This window comes from Protomyctophum bolini, assembly GCF_963924005.1.
Source record: "Protomyctophum bolini genome assembly, chromosome: 1".
In the NCBI taxonomy this organism is placed as follows: Eukaryota; Metazoa; Chordata; class Actinopteri; order Myctophiformes; family Myctophidae; genus Protomyctophum; species Protomyctophum bolini.
The window spans coordinates 55,460,212-55,485,924 of NC_137862.1; the positions used below are offsets into that span (position 1 = coordinate 55,460,212).

The following is a 25,713-nucleotide window of genomic DNA, read 5'->3' on the forward strand; positions in this document are numbered from 1 at the left end:
TCGCAACTTCTGGCACAGGACATAGGCCACTCAGGATCCATCGCTGGGCGGAGCGGCTCCAGCAATATAATTTCTCCCTGCAGTTCACTCCAGGTCGAGAAAATGTCGTGGCAGACCTGCTGTCACGGGCCACCCCTGGCCCTTCGCCCGATCCTAGTCCGGACTCCGCTGAGCAGGGCCTCATCCAGATGCTCCACTCTCCGCTCCAGTCCACGGTGTCGCTTCAAGAGCTCCAGACAGCCTCTGAACAGGACCCGGTGCTCTCCCAGCTCCGCACCTTTATTCGCTCGGGGTGGCCCGCGAAGCTGTCGGACGAGCTGGTTCCCTTCCACCGGGTCAAGGACGAGTTATCCTGCTGGAACGACGTCTGCGTATCCCGTGGGCTCTGCACTGTAATACCGGACGGCCTGCGAGCATGTGTCCTGGCCATGGCCCACGAGGGTCATCTGGGCATCGTACGTGTGAAGCAGCGTTGTCGTGACCTGGTATGGTGGCCTGGCATTGACAGGGACATCGAGGTTTTAGTGAGGGACTGTACAGCTTGTCTTCTGAGTGGCAAGACCGGCCCGCCCGCCCCGCCGCCGCTGCGCTGGCCAGCCAAGCCTTGGGAGCACCTCCAGCTCGACATCTGCGGGGAGCTCCATGCGGTCCCCCACCACCAACGTTTTATGGTGGTGGTGTACGACCTTCATTCCAAGTGGCCTGAGGTGTTCTCTACTGGGACGGTGACCACCCGCGTGGTGACCGAGTTCCTGGACTCGCTCTTCTCTCAGTGGGGCCATCCTACGGCCATTACAACGGACAATGGGCCCCAGTTCATCTCTGCAGAGTTTGCTGCCTTCCTGGGGGACAGGGGCATTAAGCACATCCGTACAGCATTCTACCACCCCGAGGCGAACGGGGGGTTGGAGAGACTCAACCAGACTCTGAAGAATGGCATCAGAGCACACCTGGCTGATGGCTTCCCCTTCTCTACAGCTCTTCGCCGCACACTCCTGCACTACAGAGCATCGCAGCATTCCACTACCGGTTGCTCCCCAGCATTCCTCATGTTGGGACGGGAGCTGCAGCTGCCTTTGCATCGACTGAGGGCTTCTGGGCCGGTGTCTCCTCCGGCTCGAGGACGCAACAGAGTCCGCAGACAGCAACGTCGGATGAAGGAGCGCTTCGACAAGACACGGAGAGTGAAGGCCCCGTCCTTCGCGGCCTTGGACTGGGTCCGCATCCGCCGCGCCCACCGGGGCCACAAGCTGCAGTCCTTCTGGTCCGCGCCTATGCAAGTCACCGACCAGCTGGGGCCTGCCACCTTCCGCCTGTCCGACTGCTCGCGCTAGCATGCCAGTCGCCTTCGGCGAGTGCCGTCACCTGCTGCTATGGAGCCAGAGGCTCCCGCACCCATGATGCCGCTTGCGGCCGCAGGTATGTGGGCTAACACTGACGTTGACTTTGTGGCAGGAGATATGGACTTTCCCCCGGGGCATCCTCCGGCACCTGATGTCCACCCGGTGGTGCCCGGAGCACGGCCAGCTGTCCACCCGGTGGTGCCCGGGGCACGGCCAGCTCGAAACCGAGCTCGGCCAGATTACCTCAAGGACTATGTTACAGATTTATGTTACAGGCATTAGTGTGTTAGTATATAGCTGGGTGATGGGGTTGTGTTTTCTGGTTTACTATGGGAGGGGAATGTTATGTATGGCACTTCACGCCATGTGGTTACGACAGTAACGTAAAGGGCTGATGCCGTAAGGCTGTGTTGTTATGTTTCTGTTGCCTGATGCTGCTCCTCACACAGAACACCGGTTTGTAATGTGGTTGCCGGTCCACACCCAAGCTTACAGTAAAGTTGTACCTTTTCAGTTCATGGTTATAGTAGTACGTTATTCTCCAATATAACAGTCCTCAGACGAGCCCTCCACCGTCGCTTCCAGTAATCCCGGTTCTCCACACATCTGGCCAGCTCGTTGGTGCTTTGCGCTCCTGCGTCGTTCTTGAGTACATCCACATGTTAATGTGGGACGTCGCCATGACCGGTGCCCGTGTGTTGGTTCTCACAGCACTAGTTTACTGGCTGGCAGCTCTTGATGCCTTTGGCAGTGTCCTGCTATAGTCTCATTCTCCTGGCTGCTATTTTCTGGCTCACCCTTGGCCATACAGATTCTTGTTGGTAACATGTGTGCTCTTACTGTACTGCACACAGTATTCTGGTATAGCACCAGTCTAGAGACTTCTGCAGAGTTGGCTTCAGGGTCCAGCACTCACTGCCGTATAGGAGAACAGACTCTACCGTTGCGTAGAAGAAGCTGAGTTTGGTTTGACACTGACCACCAACCTGCCACTGACCACCAACCTGCCACTGACCACCACTGACCACCAACCTGCCACTGACCACCAACCTAACACTGACCACCAACCTGCCACTGACCACCAACCTAACACTGACCACCAACCTGACACTGACCACCAACCTGACACTGACCACCAACCTAAAACTGACCACCAACCTAACACTGACCACCAACCTGACACTGACTAAGGCGACATGTTGCGAACCGATTTGCAAGTTTATTGCAGATCTCATTGTCTCTCGTAACGTACAAAAGTAATGGCATCAAAATGTACTTAATGTACCAAAAGTAAAAGTAGCCTACTCATTATATAGAATATGGCCCATTCAAAAAAAATATTCTTTTAAATAGCTGATCTACAAGCTCACAATGCGTCGCAATCGGCTATTTTCAAATGGCCGAAATGTATATAAGGCTGAAGTGGTTATAATGTATGTTTTGTAATAATAATCAAAATCTACAAAGTAACTAAAAGTTTCCAAATGAGAGGAGTAAAAGTACAATATTGGGGATTCGAGATGTAGAAGTACAGGTAAAAGCATTGGAAATAACAAATGCTCAAGTAAAAATACAAATACCTCAAAATTGAACAGTACTTCAGTAAATCTACTTTGTTACTTAAATTTCCATCACTGATGTATGTTAAGCCCTGCCTCTGTGTGTGGCTAAAGGCCCAGATCATCTGGCACAGGGGACGGCACTGCACTGTGTATAAAACCTAACAACTGGACAATGGTGGGGGGGTTGTGTTAGACAGAGGAGGACAGTCATGAGGGCTTCTTTAGACATACAACTGTTTTCATACTTGATGATGTTCTCTTGCTTCTCTCCTTTGTCTTCATCCTCGTCCTCTTCTTGTGAGTTACAGGCACCGTATCATCCTGGCAGAATGTACAAGGGTGGAGATGTGCTTCTGGGTGGTTTGTTTCCATTCCACGTCTCCTCTGTGTTCCCTGAGCTGACTTTCACACAGTCCAAGGAACACAGTCCCACCTGCAGTCGGTGAGTATCACAAATAGCCAGCAAGACAACACCAACCTTGTTTTGATGTATAGAAACATGATTAGTTGATGTGTATGTTTCTGTCGGGTGGAAACCTTCTCAGGTTGTTTGGATGGATCTAGGGCAGTTATTATTTAGTCACAAGCACTTACACTTAAATATTTTTTTTGTCACTGTAGTATGACAAAGTAAGTAAGTTATTAAACAGAACGTTTAAATATTGAGATACAAGGTTTCTACCCGACAGCAATGATATTCAAGGCTACAGTGTAATTGTGTGTGTTAGTTTTTCCATTTCAGTGTTCACTGGGGCACAGATCATGGCTTTTGCCATCACTGAGATCAACAGAGACCCCAGCCTGCTCCCCAATGTGACTCTGGGATACAGTATCTATGACACCTGTTTAACGGTTGGAGTTGCAGTCCCTGCAGCGTTGTCACTGATCAGTGGGAGAGAGGAGCAGTTTACACTGGATCAGAGCTGTGTTGGGTCTCCTTCAGTTCTTGGAATTGTGGGTCCTAGTACCTCAAAAAGTTCTATTACCCTCTCTAGAATATTAGGTGTATACAGAGTGCCCATGGTAAGTTTCCTATCCCCTTTCACCATAGCCTATTTTATTTAATATTGCTTACTTGGCTATTTGCAAATCTATAATATGATAAATATAAAATGTGGTCTTTTTGCCGTTTGAAAGACATAGAACATAATCGTTGCTGTCGAGAAGAAACCTTGTGTCTCGATATTTCAACTTGTAATGCTTTTTAATGCCCTATTTCTAAATTATGCTAGTGTTAGACAAAAGTATCAAACACAGCCGATCAACAAGGTCACAGTGTGACATGATCTGAGCTTGTAGGCTGCTATTTTTCTTTCTTATTCTGTCTTTTTCCCCCCTTTGTTTTAAGTGAAAGTGGTAAGTAACTGCCCTTGGCCTGTGTTTTACAGGTCTGTTGGTTCATGGTACAGAGTCAATCACCTCTGTACAATTAGAACCTGTCCAAATAAATATTACTGCTTTCAATTTTATTTTGTTTTGTTACTGCTAGCAAATCGCTCGGGAGGGACGGCAAACCGGCTAAACAGAAAACTATGAAGACTCTCCCTCTGCTCCCACTGTTTACTGGGGGGTGAGGTCATGCTGCAGCTTCCATAGCAAAACATACACGTGTGTCACGAGACACGGGATTTCTGGGTATTGTAGTCCAAATTTAAGCCCAGGAACATTTAGACAGAGCTCCGGACCGAATTAATCTAAACATATTAATAAAAAACAGAACCACGCCAATTTGCGTAGTTCGCATCGCACAGAAATGAATTACATCACGCGTTTTCGAGTGGTTCCTTCTCTAAGGGTTAAGGAAATGATTGCCAGGCAGCTACAGTATTTCCACTACCTTCGTACGGTTTCAGAAGCTGCTTGTGGCATATCTAAGCACATTGTGCATATACATGGATGATCTATCTAGTGAATTAAATAAGTGCAATACAGGCTGTCTTATACAGTAGGTAACTATCATTAATCACCTTATGTACGCTTATGACCTGGTCATCATGAATCCACACAGTGGAGGGTTAAAAGCAGCTATAGAAAGTGTCGTCAAATTATGGCCATGATCATGACATCATTTTTCAGTGATAGGCCCCATGAAATCATTTTCATCTACATTTCCATCTACTTCCAGCCAATCCTCAATGAACAAAGACATTGTGATGAAGTTACAACAATTTACAATTTAGGCATTTAGCAGACACTCTTAATCCAGAGCGATAAATTAAGCAAGAACAAAAAACATTAGCCCTACATACATTAAAGTAGTTATCATGAATCATACGTAAGCTGAGAACGTAACAGTGGAATATCTATATAATGGAACAATGCATGTATATGCTCTATAGTGCTATGTCTACATAAAAATGCTATAAATAAAATGCTATCTATAGTCTACATAAAAAATGTCGCGGCTACGGAAAGTGCTAAGTGCCATGATGAGTCTGAAGAGGTGGGCTTTCAGACCACGGCGTAAGATTGGGAGTGAGGCTGCAGTTCTGATTGTAATGGGACGTGCATTACATAGTTTTGGAGCCAGAAGAGTTTGGGACGTGTGGAGCGTTTTCCTCTGCGTTTTTAGTGAAGCTACTATAACAGATTATCACAGGTGATAAAGTAAGTGGTTAATATTAAGTTGACATCAGGCCATACAACCTTTTACAATACAATAACTAAAATCTTGTTCAAAACTTGTGAAAATAACATATATTATATTATATTTTCATTGTTGGCCGCAGATACATTAAGCAGGGGCCGCGGGTTGAGTAGCACTGCCCTGAGGGTACCAGATGCACTGTTGAATACCTATGATCTAGTACATTACAGAATAGATATTTTGTATTTGTTTTTATTCTGTTTTTCCAGATAAGTTACTATGCAGGTTGTTCCTGTCTGAGCGACCGGACTCAGTTCCCATCCTTCTTCAGAACAATGCCAAGTTTTGTCTTCCAGGTGAACTTCTATAACAATAGATGTGTTGGTATTTAATAGTTCATGTTTCACAAACTGGAATACTCGAACCCATGGGGTGGGCAACTTTGATGTAGGAGAGGGCCACTATATTTCTACACTCACTCCAGAGGGCCACTATATTTTTACAGTCACTCCAGAGGTCCACTATATTTCTACACGCACTCCAGAGTCCAGACGGCCACTATATTTCCACACTCACTCCAGAGGGCCACAATTATTTCCACACTCACTCCAGAGGGCCACAATTATTTCCACAATCACTCCAGAAGGTCACTATATTTCTACACTCACTCCAGAGGGCCACTGTATTTCTACACTCACTCCAGAAGGTCACTATATTTCTACACTCACTACAGAGAACCACTATTATTTCCACAATCACTCCAGAGGGCCACTATATTTCTACACTCACTACAGAGGGCCACTGTATTTCTACACTCACTACAGAGGGCCACTGTATTTCTACACTCACTACAGAGGGCCACTGTATTTCTACACTCAGTCCAGAGGGCCACCATATTTCCACACTCACTACAGAGGGCCACTGTATTTCTACACTCAGTCCAGAGGGCCACCATATTTCCACACTCACTCCAGAGGGCCACTGTATTTCCACACTAACTCCAGGGGAATACAATTATAATTATGCTACTAATATTGACCATTATAGATACAATTAAAGCAGGTCATGTTTGCATGTTTGGAATTGTAACAGCTGAAATCAATAATATAACAGTATTCCAATATTAACCTGCAGGCCACATAAGTGAACACGGGGACCACATGTGGCCCCTGGACTTTATGATCTAACCTAAGTACATTTCCGTCCATTGTTGGTCCACTCAGGTGCGAGCTATGCTCCAGACTATGAGGTGGTTGGAGTGGACCTGGGTAGGACTGTTGTTCAGTGATGATGATGCTGGCCATGACGTCGCCCGATTATTCCAGTCTGGCCTGGACCAGTCTGGTCTGGGTTGTGTGGCTTATTCAGAGGCTCTGCCCTTCCACAATGACCTGGATAAACTCCAGAGGATCGTCTCTGTGATGAAGACTTCCACAGCTCGTGTGGTCATTATGTTTGGATACGGGGCCTATATGTATAATGTCTTGGATGAGGTTTGTGTTACGATACATCTGTGGAGGATGTAAATTTAGGCATTCATAATTAGAAGAATCTAAAATGAGAATGTATTGAAAGAAAGACATGCCTTTCATTTCTTTCGAAACGATGAACAGGTGGTTAAGCAGAATGTGACAGGTCTGCTATGGATCTTACCTGCCACTTCAGGTTGGTGGGCTGACGGTTATCTCCAGTCTCCTCACTACCTACCATACCTCAGAGGCACCCTGGGTTTTGCCATCCGTCGTGGAGAGATACCAGGTCTCAAGGACTTTTTGTTAAAAATACGTCCTGACAATGACCATGAGGATAACATAGTAAGTATTCTTGGACACAGGACCACAACAGACACACGCCCTTAGGACATGTTGTGTTGTACTTTTTGAACCATTGTATAATTGTACCACTGTAGTATCTGCAAACTGTGAATAATCAATACATTAATCAATTCATTGTATTTACAGGTATTCTTATGAATTAATTGTGTTCTTTCAGGTGAGGCAGTTTTGGGAACACTCGTTTCAGTGTAAATTTTCACCCCTTCCACCAGAGTGGGTGGACGCTGGTGGAAGGGTGTGTACTGGACAAGAGGACCTGGTAATGGCAGAAACTGCCCTGTTGGATATGTCTGACCTCAGGGCAGAGTACAATGTGTACAAGGCTGTGTATGCTCTGGCCCACGCCCTCCATGACATGTTGCAGTGTGTGCCAGGAAGAGGGCCTTTCCCTGGGCACAGCTGTGCCAGTTTGCAGACAATACAGCCATGGCAGGTGGGATATTAATTCAGTTAACCTGTAGGATTATTTTTATTTATTGTTTATTTGCACTTTTAAAAACACCACATTTGAAACAACGACATATTATTGGGTTGTACAGGTGAGACTTAGGTGACATTCACACCAGAAAGCTTTACTGCGATAAAACAAATCCTGCTGCACATTGTCAGAAAGTGCGCTTCGTTTGGCAGGTGTGAAGCATCATTCGAATCCTAATGCACATCAATGAACCACATTCTACTCCGACCAAATGATCTGACAAAGAACTGAAAAAACAGAGTATAAATACACAGGGAAAACAGGGCACAGGTGAACATAACTAATAATCAACACTGGGATAGGCTGGGGAACTAACAGGACAAGGTGGAAAAACTAGGCTAATCATGGTGAGACAACACGTACAGGCAACAAAAGTAACAGAGGAAACCAAGAGACAAAACGTACTACAAAATAAGAGTACACAAGTGCAAAGGAAACTCCAACTGTCTGGAACTAAGATACAAGGAAAACAATATAACAAAATCATAGGAAAATAGTAAGGTAAAGCACTAACTAAATACAGAAAGTGTCACGGAACGAGATAGTGCCTCCCCCTCAAGGATGGCTTCCAGACATCCCCAGAACAAAGTCCAGAACATCGAGCAGGGTGGGCGGTGGGGGACACACCGAGTCAATGGACCAGAGCAAAGGGGAACTCGGACCCCACATGGGGAGACAGAAGACTGGACAGGGGCAGTGCAGGTGCCTTCAGGTGGGCGGCCTGGAGGCTGGGTGGGGGAAGAACAGGCGACTTCAGGGGGCCGGCTTGGATGATTGACAGAGGCGGGGGTGACCCTCAGGAGGGCGGCCTGGACGATGGACTGAAGCAGAGCTGGTGACCTCAGTGGACGGCCTGGAGTCCGAGACGAACAGGCATGCCGTCTAATGGACGGCCAGGAGGCCGAGACGAGACGAGGACCTAGGAAGCGACGCCGGAGGTGCTGCAGGCCTTGAGAGGCGACGTTTCTGAAGTATAGGGGGCAGGTGGTAATTACATGTTCTTCTGAATGTGGTATTTTAAATAAAATACACGTTTACCGCTGTGTCTTCTTGCGGTCATGCCTCTCTTCATTATGCTATAGTCACACAAAATGCAGAAGTCTTCCTCACTCCTAATTCTCAACAAATGTGGGTGACAGTATGAATATGGTTTTGTTGAAAGGCAATGCATAATGTAAGGGGTTTAGCACATGTTTTAGTAATGAGGCTGGTGGCGGAAGATAGCAACTCAGCAGGAACACCCCTTGAACAATGCTTAAATCCCCAAATAGTGTGTAGTGTGACTTGTGCACAAAATAGGACCCTTATGTTTTTAAAGTCTCTTGCTCTACATGATTCTGCTTATCACCATTTCTAGCTTCTCTATTACCTGGAAAAGGTCAACTTCACCACATCTGGTGGTGATCCTGTATACTTTGATGAGAATGGTGATGCTTTACCAATCTTCGATATATTGAACTGGGCATGGCTCCCTGATGGAAGCACGAAGATTCACAACGTAGGTGTGTTCAAGATTACAGCCTCCGGAGATGAAGAACTCACCCTCGATGAAGACAGAATCTTCTGGAACTTTCAATCCGCAAAAGTCATTTCAGCTTTCAATTTTTTTTAATTGAGCTCATGATGTGAATGAAATTTATACTTAAACTGATCATTTTTACTTTCCTCTGTAGCCTCCTCGGTCGGTGTGCAGTGAGAGCTGTTCTCCTGGAACCCGTGTGGCCAGAAGGAAAGGAGAACCTGTCTGCTGCTTTGACTGCATTGCTTGTTCTGAGGGAGAGTTCAGCAATGAGACAGGTAGGGTTACATCATGTAGCTACGGTATATGTACAGAAGGTTATAATACGTGTCTGTCCCGTATGATATCGACTACATTAACAATGTCAACCTTTCTTGGACCGTCCTTTTTTCTACAAAGACGGTTTACACCCGAGCAGACGGAGAAGTCAAGCACTGGCTACAAACATAGCTGTTAGCCTTCGCCATCACAACTCACCCTACTTGACCACAACAACACTGTCCAGTCCCAACACGTTCCCAGCTCCAATAGTTCCGCCTCATTTCCATTGGGCTTGGACCAACCTTAACTTTATAGCCTACGTATAGAGTGTCTCAGTCCCGCCCCCTCGAGAGACCCGGAAAATAAATCCCTGTTAATTTTCCTCATAGGCTTTTCAGAAAGTATTTATTTAAAGACGTTTACGCCGCAGACAAAGCCAAGTCTTGTCGTGACAAATCATGACAATAAACACAATGTTTTGGGCCAAACAAAGAATGAGAAAAATACTTTTTTTGTTTGTTTTTCTTCTTTGTAATGACTAGCCTTTACCCATTGTGAAATACTTGCCGTCTTGTGGCCGCAGGGGGTACTGCGCCCTGGGTGCGTTTTCGCATTTTTAATTCACTAATAAATTCATTATGAATTTATAATTTGTTAAATTGGAAAAAGGGCTTCGTTAAGACAATGCCTGTGTGAAAAGTGGGAGCGATTGGTGCCGGCAGTGAGAAGCTACGGAAGTGTTTCTGACACACAGACAGACACACATTCATTTAGACAGACATTGGCTTAATTATAGTATGATTTGTTTGGTCCAAAATATTGTTTTTGTTGTCATGATTTGTCACGACTCGAGTTGGCTTCGTACGACGCTTGTCTATGGGGGAAATGCATTGGGATTCATTTCCTGGGCCTGGTGTCGTCATGAAAGGGGGCGGGACTGCGACGCTCTATAGACCACCAAAGAAAAATGTCCCTCTTTTTCCAACAGAATTTGCAGAGCTCTATCATTAACACAAACTATGACATGACAATCATCAGTGGGGATATTAACTACCATATCGATATGAATTATTTTACTTGTTTTTAAAACATTGAATGGAAATGCACCTGCCTATTTCTCAGAAATGCTTCCTAAGCATGGGGGATCTGTAATGAAAATGAAAAATTGCTTAATAAAAACGAAATGCTTCCTATATATGTGCCCGGCAGACCCCTTAGATCCTCTAGTAGCCTAGTAGCCAAAAAGTTAACCCGGACATGTTGAGTACACCAACGTTTTATGTTAGAAATGTTGAGTATGGATCCCCAGCATGTAGAAACTGCCGGATGCTAACTTGCATATGTTGAGCAATTTTCAGAATTGGCATAATATGTGACCATACCATTATCAACCTATAGAAGGCAAAATTTCATCATGATTTATCTAGCATGTGACATGTCAAACTAGGGGGTTTTCATGATGCTGAATCCATTCCGAGCATTAGTTTTGCAAAAAAAACGGCCATGCCCACTTGCCCAAATGTGACATCATCAATTTGTGATGACGGCATTGGCCGTTTTTAGCCCAATGAGTGTTTATATATATATAGTGCTGGTCTCCTAGAGATTCCAGAGACCCCTAACATAAAAAATATGGAGCCGCCTTTAGCGACTATGCCCCTGTGCTGTGGAACAGCCTGCCAAGGGATCTACGGTTCTCTGAATCTGTGGACATGTTTTTACTTTTAAACTTTAAACTCTTATAGACACAGCTCTTTAGCATTGCTTTTAGTTAGATCATTGCAAGTCCGTTTCCTGTTTTAGTTGCTTTTTTTGTTTTTTCTATTACTATTACTATGTAGTAACTTGTAGTTGATGCTCTCTCGTTATGTTTTTGCTTTGTTATGTTTCTGTGAAGCACTTTGAACTGCACTCGTCTGAAATGTGCTATATAAATTGATTGATTGATTGATTGCTTGATTGATGTCCCTTGAATCTTGTCCTATTTGTTAGACTCTACAGAGTGCACCGTGTGTCCAGAGGACTTCTGGTCCAGTCCCCGGCATGACCACTGTGTCCCTAAGAGCATTGAGTTCCTGTCCTACCATGAGGCCCTGGGAATCTCCTTAACAACCATCTCATTGCTAGGAACATTTTTCTGTGCTATTGTCCTGGGGATCTTTGTTTATCATAAAGAGACGCCCATGGTGCGCGCCAACAACTCTGAACTCAGCTTCCAACTCTTGCTTTCACTCAAACTATGTTTCTTGTGCTCACTCCTGTTCATTGGCCGTCCCAGACTCTGGACTTGTCAGCTGAGGCATGCAGCATTTGGGATCAGCTTTGTGCTGTGTGTCTCCTGCATCCTGGTAAAGACTATGGTGGTGCTGGCTGTGTTCAAGGCCTCCAAGCCTGGTGGTGCAGACATTATGAAGTTTTTTGGTGCTATACAGCAGAGAGGAACAGTTCTTTTTCTTACTGCAATCCAGGCAATAATCTGTACAGCCTGGCTTGTGTCTGCCTCACCAACTCCTCATAAAAACACACAATACTATTCTGAAAAGATAGTCCATGAGTGCAATGTTGGATCAACAGTTGGTTTTGCGGTGTTACTAGGTTATATTGGCTTACTAGCACTCCTCAGTTTCCTCCTAGCATTCATGGTAAGGAATCTTCCAGACAACTTCAATGAAGCCAAGTTAATTACTTTCAGCATGTTGATCTTCTGTGCCGTGTGGATAGCCTTCATACCAGCATATATCAGTTCTCCAGGCAAATATGCCGATGTAGTGGAGGTGTTTGCTATTTTAGCATCTAGTTTGGGCATTTTGCTGGCGCTGTTTGGACCAAAGTGTTATATAATAATTTTGAAACCTGAGAGAAACACTAAGAAGTCCATCATGGGTCGAGGTGCCACCAAGACGTAGAAGCAGACATTTTTAACCAATTAACTGCTCGTGACGGAACGTTCCGCCAGTTGGAATCGAACCGGCAACTGCTATTGGCGTAACGTTCCGTCTGATAAGCTTTATTATTGATACCAAACCGGATCGCTGATTATTATTATTTGTTTTGCTTGGCCTTTCCTTCTTTATTGATCCTAGACCGGATCACACATCCTCGCTGCCGTTCACCTCCCTTTATACAGGCTGACTAAAAAGCTGAATAACTCGAAATCTACGGAGCTCTCACACAACACGCATAAAGCATGGAATACAGATTATATTACAGGAAACTGCCATGGTTTGGATAAAACACGCAATGTTCGGAGGTCTTTGCTGATTACCCGGTGATCTGGATGGGAACATTGGCACTTTCTATAGCAAGGATGGCTTCATTTTAGCTCGCTAGCATTGGCGCTATTTATTTAGCATCTAAGATGGCCGCCCAAACAGGATGTGAATCCAGTGTGTGTCACACTACAAACGATTTGGCAGTTTGCGGTTGCCTCTGCGTCCACCAGGTGGAAGTAGATGGGTTAAATTCACATTATGTGTATTTTATTCCAATATGTGTATTGGATATATGGGTGGGAATATTGTGCAGGACATTATGCTTCATGTGAAGTTAACATACTTTCTTTCCTCATTTCTTCAGAATTTTCAACCAAACACAGCAAAACTCTTATGGTGCGACTGCCCCGGTCTTGTTTCTCAAAGTAGGAACTTGAATAAAACTTAAAGGTATTAGATTTTTTGGTCATAATTACATGTAAATCTATGTTGCTTTGTTATAGCTAGCATGTTGTTAGCATGCTAATGTGTAGCTAGTAGCCTCAAGGTTATGTGAAGTGCAGAAAACATAATATGGTGTGACACTTTATCATAATGGTGTGACTGTCTGCCTGTCACGCCATATGACTTTTTTGTCACACCATATGATACAAACTGTATTTTCCTACAGATATAACAATAAATAACAAGTCCCATGTTTCTTTTGTCCATTTAAACATTTGTTTTAAACATTTTCACCTAAAAGATGCAACTATCCACAATAAATTGTGTTTCATTTTGTTTTATTCAGTCATTGCCATGTTATTCAATGTTAAAGCAATTTTCCTGTTGCTGTTTTTCCTGAGTAATTGTTTAATCTATCTGTAAAGTTCAGTACTCACTAATAAGTAGCAGGCCCGTGCAGAGAGCACTGGGGGGGCAGGGGCTCAAACTCCAGAAAAGGGCACATGTGTCTGCGTGCGCACCGATTTTTGGGGGTGGTCTTTTTGTGGAGTCCTTCCCTTGTGCCATTTCATGTCATTGGACAGTACAATAAGCAATATGTTCTCATTAGGCTGAAACTAAAACTGACTGATGGCAGATTAAAAGATTAAAATTTATTATGATTGTGGAATTTATCATTACTTTTCAAATGTCCGTCTTGAAGGGCCAATGGCACTTATTGGCCCCCCACACAAGCCCTTTTTGGCCCCCACATAAGCTCGTATTGGTCCCCCACACCACCCCCTTTTTTGCCCTTTCCCTAAAAAAAACTATTTTTTTTTCTTTTAGAAAGGGCAATTTCTGCAAAAGGGCAGGTGCTCAAGCCCCCCTAGCCCCCCCCCCCCCCCTCTCTGCACGTGCCTGATAGGTAGGTTAAAACACAGTTTGCTTTGGAAAATGAAGATATGATCATACGGTGTGACACTAAATCATTTCGTGTGACGTTCCAAATAGTGAAAAAATCATACCTTTATTAATGATGAAACCATTAATGTTTATGGATTACATATAGCAAATATTATCAGGAAGAGTCACAAATATTTGTGTAATTTTAGAGAAAGTTTTGTCATAATAAATACAAAATATATTGAAAGACCGACAACATGGGCCTCACATTGAGGGTTGATTATTAAAAGAATATACAGATTTAATACGTTTTCACAAAACTATAGTGGATCACATGTTAGTTATGATAAAGGACTTTGATAAAGTGAGCAACTTAAGAAAGGTGTACTCCATTTTCATTGGTAGTACATAGTACAAAAAAGATGAGAGTGAGTGGAGCAAAAGTAATTCATTTTTATTCCTGTTATTTAAAGGTTTTTAAAAAACACTTTTTTTGGCGTGTCACGTCACTGACCCCTGTGTGACCTGAACGTCAGTAGTAATGTCATTCTGTGGATTAAGGAGAGAGAGAGAGAGAGAGACCCCAACGAGTCTGTATTAATAACACTCTGTCTGACTGCCTTGTCCTAAATACTGGCGTTCCACAGGAGTGCGTTTTATCCCCTCTGTTATTTTCCACAACAAAGACTTCTCCGTCATAAAGTACGCTGATGACATGGCCTTGGTTGCCAACTCACCTTTCAGACTGCAGATAACATCTACAAAAAGGCAACGCAGCGGCTTAATCCTCTCAGGAAACTGGGAAGTTTTAATGCTAGTAAACACACCCTGACCTATAGGTCTATAGATTACTTACTGAGAGTGTTCTCACTTTTAACATCGTGTCCTGGTTTGGGAATCTCTCAGTTAGAGATAAAAACAAACCCACCCAGGTAGTCAACCAGGCAAGTAAGATCATATGAGACAAATCATTGCAACTTCAGGACATATACAACTGCTCCATACCATGACCAAAAAAGCTATTCAGATTTACAATGATTCTACCCAACCTTTTCGCTCTGAATTTGAGTTGTTGCCATCGGGCTTAGGGCAACATTTGCTAAAAAGAAAGGTTACAAAACTTCGTTTGTGCAGACTGCTGTGGACATTTTTAATAAGAAAATGTTTAAATACCGGTAGTTCACCTTTTCCCCACTGTTGATGATCACTGTTGCTGTGTTTATGTGAATGCATTTTATATTTCAATGCATCTGTGTATTTTATGTAATGCACACACGCACGCATGCACGCACGCACGCACACACACACACACACACACACACACACACACGCACACACGCACACACACACACACACACACACACACACACACACACACACACACACACACAATGCAGGTCACAAAACCTAGCCTAGTTACTGCACAAACACACTCTACCCACACAAACACTCTTCATGTCACATCATTGTAGACAGGGAAACTGGACATCAGGATAAAAGGCATTAAACTTACGCTATTGACAGTCTTGTCAAATAAACAATAAACGATAAGATCAGCTAACTTGCCAAGGCATTGAACCATGTGATATTTAATTGGTGTTATTGAAATGTTTCAACCTTGTGCGTGCGTGCCTGCCTGCGTGCGTGCCTGCATGCATGACATCACTCAACTAAGGGACTGTCATTTGGGACACAACTGGTGAGTTGAAGAGGCCTTGGGCTTTGCTCTTGTTTTCCCCTCACACTTCAGTGGTAATCAGGAGTGGCCACCTGAGAAGTGGGGAGGACTGACCACTGCTCTGATTAACAACTTCAGAGCTGAACAGTTTTATGGTGCTCGAATTCTCCAGGTGCCACTGACCGGCAACCTGCCACTGACCGGCAACCTGCCACTGACCGGCAACCTGCCAATGACCGGCAACCTGCCTCTCTCTCTAGGTCGTTCTCAGACGAGCCCTCCATCGTCGCTTCCAGTAATCCCGGTTCTCCACACATCTGGCCAGCTCGTTGGTGCTTTGCGCTCCTGCGTCGTTCTTGAGTACATCCACATGTTAATGTGGGACGTCGCCATGACCGGTGCCCGTGTGTTGGTTCTCACAGCACTAGTTTACTGGCTGGCAGCTCTTGATGCCTTTGGCAGTGTCCTGCTATAGTCTCATTCTCCTGGCTGCTATTTTCTGGCTCACCCTTGCATTCCATCATACAGATTCTTGTTGGTAACATGTGTGCTCTTACTGTACTGCACACAGTATTCTGGTATAGCACCAGTCTAGAGACTTCTGCAGAGTTGGCTTCAGGGTCCAGCACTCACTGCCGTATAGGAGAACAGACTCTACCGTTGCGTAGAAGAAGCTGAGTTTGGTTTGACACTGACCACCAACCTGCCACTGACCACCAACCTGCCACTGACCACCACTGACCACCACTGACCACCAACCTGCCACTGACCACCAACCTAACACTGACCACCAACCTGACACTGACCACCAACCTAACACTGACCACCAACCTGACACTGACCACCAACCTAACACTGACCACCAACCTGCCACTGACCACCAACCTGCCACTGACCACCAACCTAACACTGACCACCAACCTGACACTGACCACCAACCTAACACTGACCACCAACCTGACACTGACCACCAACCTAACACTGACCACCAACCTGACACTGACCACCAACCTAACACTGACCACCAACCTGACACTGACCACCAACCTAACACTGACCACCAACCTGACACTGACTAAGGCGGCATGTTGCGAACCGATTTGCAAGTTTATTGCAGATCTCATTGTCTCTCGTAACGTACAAAAGTAATGGCATCAAAATGTACTTAATGTACCAAAAGTAAAAGTAGCCTACTCATTATATAGAATATGGCCCATTTCAAATGTCTAAAAAATATTTTTTTAAATAGCTGATCTACAAGCTCACAATGCGTCGCAATCGGCTATTTTCAAATGGCCGAAATGTATATAAGGCTGAAGTGGTTATAATGTATGTTTTGTAATAATAATCAAAATCTACAAAGTAACTAAAAGTTTCCAAATGAGAGGAGTAAAAGTACAATATTGGGGATTCGAGATGTAGAAGTACAGGTAAAAGCATTGGAAATAACAAATGCTCAAGTAAAAATACAAATACCTCAAAATTGAACAGTACTTCAGTAAATCTACTTTGTTACTTAAATTTCCATCACTGATGTATGTTAAGCCCTGCCTCTGTGTGTGGCTAAAGGCCCAGATCATCTGGCACAGGGGACGGCACTGCACTGTGTATAAAACCTAACAACTGGACAATGGTGGGGGGGTTGTTAGACAGAGGAGGACAGTCATGAGGGCTTCTTTAGACATACAACTGTTTTCATACTTGATGATGTTCTCTTGCTTCTCTCCTTTGTCTTCATCCTCGTCCTCTTCTTGTGAGTTACAGGCACCGTATAATCCTGGAAGATTAATGTACAAGGATGGAGATGTGATTCTGGGTGGTTTGTTTCCATTCCACGTCTTCTCTGTGTTCCCTGAGCTGACTTTCACACAGTCCAAGGAACAGAAGCCCTCCTGCATTCGGTGAGTATCACAAATAGCCAGCAAGACAACACCAACCTTGTTTTGATGTATAGAAACATGATTAGTTGATGTGTATGTTTCTGTCGGGTGGAAACCTTCTCAGGTTGTTTGGATGGATCTAGGGCAGTTATTATTTAGTCACAAGCACTTACACTTAAATATTTTTTTGTCACACTGTAGTATGACAAAGTAAGTAAGTTATTAAACAGAACGTTTAAATATTGAGATACAAGGTTTCTACCCGACAGCAATGATATTCAAGGCTACAGTGTAATTGTGTGTGTTAGTTTTTCCATTTCAGTGTTCACTGGGGCACAGATCATGGCTTTTGCCATCACTGAGATCAACAGAGACCCCAGCCTGCTCCCCAATGTGACTCTGGGATACAGTATCTATGACACCTGTTTAACGGTTGGAGTTGCAGTCCCTGCAGCGTTGTCACTGATCAGTGGGAGAGAGGAGCAGTTTACACTGGATCAGAGCTGTGTTGGGTCTCCTCCAGTACTTGGAATTGTGGGTCCTAGTAGCTCAAAAAGTTCTATTACCCTCTCTAGAATATTAGGTGTATACAGAGTGCCCATGGTAAGTTTCCTATCCCCTTTCACCATAGCCTATTTTATTTAATATTGCTTACTTGGCTATTTGCAAATCTATAATATGATAAATATAAAATGTGGTCTTTTTGCCGTTTGAAAGACATAGAACATAATCGTTGCTGTCGAGAAGAAACCTTGTGTCTCGATATTTCAACTTGTAATGCTTTTTAATGCCCTATTTCTAAATTATGCTAGTGTTAGACAAAAGTATCAAACACAGCCGATCAACAAGGTCACAGTGTGACATGATCTGAGCTTGTAGGCTGCTATTTTTCTTTCTTATTCTGTCTTTTTCCCCCCTTTGTTTTAAGTGAAAGTGGTAAGTAACTGCCCTTGGCCTGTGTTTTACAGGTCTGTTGGTTCATGGTACAGAGTCAATCACCTCTGTACAATTAGAACCTGTCCAAATAAATATTACTGCTTTCAATTTTATTTTGTTTTGTTACTGCTAGCAAATCGCTCGGGAGGGACGGCAAACCGGCTAAACAGAAAACTATGAAGACTCTCCCTCTGCTCCCACTGTTTACTGGGGGGTGAGGTCATGCTGCAGCTTCCATAGCAAAACATACACGTGTGTCACGAGACACAGGATTTCTGGGTATTGTAGTCCAAATTTAAGCCCAGGAACATTTAGACAGAGCTCCGGACCGAATTAATCTAAACATATTAATAAAAAACAGAACCACGCCAATTTGCGTAGTTCGCATCGCACAGAAATGAATTACATCACGCGTTTTCGAGTGGTTCCTTCTCTAAATGATTGCCAGGCAGCTACAGTATTTCCACTACCTTCGTACGGTTTCAGAAGCTGCTTGTGGCATATCTAAGCACATTGTGCATATACATGGATGATCTATCTAGTGAATTAAATAAGTGCAATACAGGCTGTCTTATACAGTAGGTAACTATCATTAATCACCTTATGTACGCTTATGACCTGGTCATCATGAATCCACACAGTGGAGGGTTAAAAGCAGCTATAGAAAGTGTCGTCAAATTATGGCCATGATCATGACATCATTTTTCAGTGATAGGCCCCATGAAATCATTTTTTTTTTAATTTTGTGAAAAGTCATGATGAAATATTGAAGAAGAGTAGCTCAAGTTGCCATGCATGAATTGCTGTACTTCAATATATTTTGATGAGAGATATCTTTTTATGGAATATTTTACATTGGGTAAAATATAATGAGCATTTGTGACTGTTGTAGACATGCGCAATTGCGCAGAGCAAGTTCAGTCAGGGAACCTCAGTGCAGTTGCTGCCGGCCATTAATTGTGCCGCCTCAGCATCACGCTCTCATTCACATGATTCCCTCAGCCAATCACACACTCACTCCATCTTCATACCGGCTACTTGAACCGGAGGTTTGCATTGCCTGCTTCGTTTCTTGCTGCTGCTGTATCAGCGTGCTGCTGTATACAAACCTGCTAAACCCTAAACCCTAAACCTGAGGATCCCCTAGGGCAGGGCTACTCAACTTAAGATGGCTCAGGGGCCACTCCAAAAGTCCAAGGACCGCAAGCTAAAAATGTCAGTATTATTTTGAAATATTTACAAATGTATTTTGGAACATACTACACAAGTCACGACTAGTCTAAAGATGAAGGAAACACAGAGTAAAAAGCCACATTTCCATCTACTTCCAGCCAATCCTCAATGAACAAAAGCATTGTGATGAAGTTACAACAATTTACAATTTAGGCATTTAGCAGACACTCTTAATCCAGAGCGATAAATTAAGCAAGAACAAAAAACATTAGGCCTACGTACATTAAAGTAGTTATCATGAATCATACGTAAGCTGAGAACGTAACAGTGGAATATCTATATAATGGAACAATGCATGTATGCTTTATAGTGCTATGTCTACATAAAAATGCTATAAATAAAATGCTATCTATAGTAAAAAATGCTACGGAAAGTGCTAAGTGTCATGATGGAGTCTGAAGAGGTGGGCTTTCAGACCACGGCGTAAGATTGTGAGTGAGGCTGCAGTTCTGATTGTAATGGGACGTGCATTACATAGTTTTGGAGCCAGAAGAGTTTGGGACGTGTGGAGCGTTTTCCTCTGCGTTTTTAGTGAAGCTACTATAATAATGAACAGATTATCACAGGTGATAAAGTAAGTGGTTAATATTAAGTTGACATCAGGCCATACAACCTTTTACAATACAATAACTAAAATCTTGTTCAAAACTTGTGAAAATAACATATATAATATTATATTTTCATTGTTGGCCGCAGATACATAAAGCAGGGGCCGTGAGTTGATTAGCACTGCCCTGAGGGCACCAGACTAGGTTGAATACCTATGATCTAGTACATTACAGAATAGATATTTTGTATTTGTTTTTATTCTGTTTTTCCAGATAAGTTACTATGCAGGTTGTTCCTGTCTGAGCGACCGGACTCAGTTCCCATCCTTCTTCAGAACAATGCCAAGTTTTGTCTTCCAGGTGAACTTCTATAACAATAGATGTGTTGGTATTTAATAGTTCATGTTTCACAAACTGGAATACTCGAACCCATGGGGTGGGCAACTTTGATGTAGGAGAGGGCCACTATATTTCTACACTCACTCCAGAGGGCCACTATATTTCTACACTCACTCCAGAGGGCCACTGTATTTTTACAGTCACTCCAGAGGTCCACTATATTTCTACACGCACTCCAGAGTCCAGACGGCCACTATATTTCCACACTCACTCCAGAGGGCCACAATTATTTCCACACTCATTCCAGAGGGCCACAATTATTTCCACAATCACTCCAGAAGGTCACTATATTTCTACACTCACTCCAGAAGGTCACTATATTTCTACACTCACTCCAGAAGGTCACTATATTTCTACACTCACTCCAGAGGGCCACTGTATTTCTACACTCACTCCAGAAGGTCACTGTTATGATTAACTGTATTCTACGTATTGGACCCTCGTCTGGTTCTGGTGTGTGACGACCCGGTTGGCATTTCCATGGTTCGGCGGCGGACAGACAGACAGGCCGGCCCGGGAGAAGAGATTAACATGACACGGAGACATGGTCACATTAAATCGTTCACAAGGTTTATTACACTTACAGCAGCATATATAGCTTGGATACTTCATGTCCTAATGACGTCACAGACTAGACATCACAATCCCTGCCTGCCAGCAGCGGCCTTCAGCGTGCTCTAACACAGCTCCACAGTGTGTTACCATTCAGGCAGGCAGTACACCATACATATAAGTACATTGCACGTATCAGTACCGAGTATCCGAACACAGCACCAAGTATCAGAACACTATAATACAACAGTCACTATATTTCTACACTCACTACAGAGAACCACTATTATTTCCACAATCACTCCAGAGGGCCACTATATTTCTACACTCACTACAGAGGGCCACTGTATTTCTACACTCAGTCCAGAGGGCCACCATATTTCCACACTCACTCCAGAGGGCCACTGTATTTCCACACTAACTCCAGGGGAATACAATTGTAATTATGCTACTAATATTGACCATTATAGATACAATTAAAGCAGGTCATGTTTGCATGTTTGGAATTGTAACAGCTGAAATCAATAATATAACAGTATTCCAATATTAACCTGCAGGCCACATAAGTGAACACGGGGACCACATGTGGCCCCTGGACTTTATGATCTAACCTAAGTACATTTCCGTCCATTGTTCGTCCACTCAGGTGCGAGCTATGCTCCAGACTATGAGGTGGTTGGAGTGGACCTGGGTAGGACTGTTGTTCAGTGATGATGATGCTGGCCATGACGTCGCCCGATTATTCCAGTCTGGCCTGGACCAGTCTGGTCTGGGTTGTGTGGCTTATTCAGAGGCTCTGCCCTTCCACAATGACCTGGATAAACTCCAGAGGATCGTCTCTGTGATGAAGACGTCCACAGCTCGTGTGGTCATTATGTTTGGATACGGGGCCTATATGCATAATGTCTTGGATGAGGTTTGTGTTACGATACATCTGTGGAGGATGTAAATTTAGGCATTCATAATTAGAAGAATCTAAAATGAGAATGTATTGAAAGAAAGACATGCCTTTCATTTCTTTCGAAACGATGAACAGGTGGTTAAGCAGAATGTGACAGGTCTGCTATGGATCTTACCTGCCACTTCAGGTTGGTGGGCTGACGGTTATCTCCAGTCTCCTCACTACCTACCATACCTCAGAGGCACCCTGGGTTTTGCCATCCGTCGTGGAGAGATACCAGGTCTCAAGGACTTTTTGTTAAAAATACGTCCTGACAATGACCATGAGGATAACATAGTAAGTATTCTTGGACACAGGACCACAACAGACACACGCCCTTAGGACATGTTGTGTTGTACTTTTTGCACCATTGTATAATTGTACCACTGTAGTATCTGCAAACTGTGAATAATCAATACATTAATCAATTCATTGTATTTACAGGTATTCTTATGAATTAATTGTGTTCTTTCAGGTGAGGGAGTTTTGGGAACACTCATTTCAGTGTAAATTTTCACCCCTTCCACCAGAGTGGGTGGACGCTGGTGGAAGGGTGTGTACTGGACAAGAGGACCTGGTAATGGCAGAAACTGCCCTGTTGGATATGTCTGACCTCAGGGCAGAGTACAATGCGTACAAGGCTGTGTATGCTCTGGCCCACGCCCTCCATGACATGTTGCAGTGTGTGCCAGGAAGAGGGCCTTTCCCTGGGCACAGCTGTGCCAGTTTGCAGACAATACAGCCATGGCAGGTGGGATATTAATTCAGTTAACCTGTAGGATTATTTTTATTTATAGTTTATTTGCACATTTAAAAACACATTTGAAAAAACATTATTATTGGGTTGTGCAGGTGAGACTTAGAAAACCCTGTGGGGTTTATAAAGTTAGACCGGCAGTGTCACATTTAACCAAACTGGCAGACCCAAATGCAGACACGACAAGGAGGGCAAAGTCCAAGGGTGTTTATTCAAACAAAATGATGAGCTTGTAGATAGGCAACTGTCCAGAATGAGCTTGTACATTGGCTACTTTTCAGAAAGCTAGCAGGGGCTGCCTAGCAGGTAGGCTGGCAGGCAAACAGGCAGGCAAGTGAGGCAGAAGGAAAAACCAAAAAACACTGGAACAAAGCAATAGTAGAGCGTTACCGCACGGAGAACTGTGGGACGATCTGGCAGCGTGTGGCGAGGAAACCAGGGCTTTTATGGAGTGGTGGTGATGAGAAGATGGCAGGCAGGTGAGTGAGATTGGATGATCAGAGCCAGGTGTGCCAATCTGGAAAGCCAGGAACCAAGCCTACGCCCACACATGCTCACACATAGACACACTATCACAAATAGACACACACAGGACACTGGCAGGGGCCGTGACAGGCAGCTGCCGGAGTAGGTGGATGGATTATGACAGATCCGTTCCGCTTCTCTGTCTGGTGGTATTTTAAATAAAATACACGTTTACCGCTGTGTCTTCTTGTCTAGAAATGCGGTCATGCCTCTCTTTATTATGCAATAATCACACAAGATGCAGAAGTCTTCCTCACTCCTAATTTGTGGGTGACATTATGAATATGGTTTTGTTCAAAGGCAATGCATAATGTAAGGGGTAGAGCACATGATTTAGTAATGAGGCTGGTGGTGGAAGATAGCAACTCAGCAACAGGAACACCCCTTGCACAATGCTTAAATCCCCAAATAGTGTGTAGCGTGACTTGGGCACATAATACGATCCTCAAGTATGTTTTTAAAGTCTCTTGCTCTTCACCATTTCTAGCTTCTCTATTACCTGGAAAAGGTCAACTTCACCACATCTGGTGGTGATCCTGTATACTTTGATGAGAATGGTGATGCTTTACCAATCTTCGATATATTGAACTGGGCGTGGCTCCCTGATGGAAGCACAAAGATTCACAACGTAGGTGTGTTCAAGATCACAGCCTCCGGAGATGAAGAATTCACCCTCGATGAAGACAGAATCTTCTGGAACTTTCAATCCGCAAAAGTAATTTCAGCTTTCAAAATTTTTGAATGAAATGTATACTTAAACTGATCATTTTTACTTTCCTCTGTAGCCTCCTCGGTCGGTGTGCAGTGAGAGCTGTTCTCCTGGAACCCGTGTGGCCAGAAGGAAAGATGAACCTGTCTGCTGCTTTGACTGCATTGCTTGTTCTGAGGGAGAGTTCAGCAATGAGACAGGTAGGGTTACATCATGTAGCTACAGTATATGTACAGAAGGTTATAAGAAGATACGCGTCTGTCCCTTTAATCTTGTCCTATTTGTTAGACTCTACAGAGTGCACGAGTTGTCCAGAGGACTTCTGGTCCAGTCCCCGGCGTGACCACTGTGTCCCTAAGAGCATTGAGTTCCTGTCCTACCATGAGGCCCTGGGAATCTCCTTAACAACCATCTCATTGCTAGGAACTTTTGTCTGTGCTATTGTCCTGGGGATCTTTGTTTATCATAAAGAGACGCCCATGGTCCGCGCCAACAACTCAGAACTCAGCTTCCAACTCTTGCTTTCACTCAAACTATGTTTCTTGTGCACACTCCTGTTCATTGGCCGTCCCAGACTCTGGACTTGTCAGCTGAGGCATGCAGCATTTGGGATCAGCTTTGTGCTGTGTGTCTCCTGCATCCTGGTAAAGACTATGGTGGTGCTGGCTGTGTTCAAGGCCTCCAAGCCTGGTGGTGCAGACATCATGAAGTGGTTTGGTCCTATGCAGCAGAGAGGAACAGTTCTGATTCTTACTTCAATCCAGGCAATAATCTGCACAGCCTGGCTTGTGTCTGCCTCACCAACTCCTCATAAAAACACACAATACTATTCTGAAAAGATAGTCTATGAGTGCAATGTTGGATCAACAGTTGGTTTTGCGGTGTTACTAGGTTATATTGGCTTACTAGCACTCCTCAGTTTCCTCCTAGCATTCATGGTAAGGAATCTTCCAGACAACTTCAATGAAGCCAAGTTAATTACTTTCAGCATGTTGATCTTCTGTGCCGTGTGGATAGCCTTCATACCAGCATATATCAGTTCTCCAGGCAAATATGCCGATGTAGTGGAGGTGTTTGCTATTTTAGCATCTAGTTTGGGCATTTTGCTGGCGCTGTTTGGACCAAAGTGTTATATAATCATTTTGAAACCTGAGAGAAACACTAAGAAGTCCATCATGGCTCGAGGTGCCACCAAGATGTAGAAGCAGACATTTTTAACCAATTAACTGCTCGTGACGGAACGTTCCGCCAGTTGGAATCGAACCGGCAACTGCTATTGGCGTAACGTTCCGTCTGATAAGCTTTATTATTGATACCAAACCGGATCGCTGATTATTATATATTGCTTGGCCTTTCCTTCTTTAGTGATCCTAGACCGGATCGCACATCCTCGCTGCCGTTCACCTCCCTGTATACAGGCTGACTAAAAA

General features: G+C 44.0%; 1 protein-coding gene across 1 annotated transcript; it reads left to right on the forward strand.

Annotated features, from left to right (window-relative positions):
• Positions 1 to 1,400: 1,400 nt before the first annotated feature.
• LOC308321028 (extracellular calcium-sensing receptor-like) lies at positions 1,401 to 25,485 on the forward strand (the record flags this gene model as incomplete). Its single annotated transcript, XM_080771808.1, has 13 exons — positions 1,401 to 1,419; positions 3,648 to 3,757; positions 6,716 to 6,932; positions 7,540 to 7,760; positions 8,366 to 8,640; positions 15,877 to 16,043; positions 18,007 to 18,116; positions 21,999 to 22,215; positions 22,441 to 22,589; positions 22,768 to 23,043; positions 24,062 to 24,289; positions 24,360 to 24,483; positions 24,572 to 25,485. 13 exons carry the CDS (start codon positions 1,401 to 1,403, stop codon positions 25,483 to 25,485), a joined length of 3,027 nt encoding a protein of 1,008 aa, XP_080627934.1.
• Positions 25,486 to 25,713: the final 228 nt, after the last annotated feature.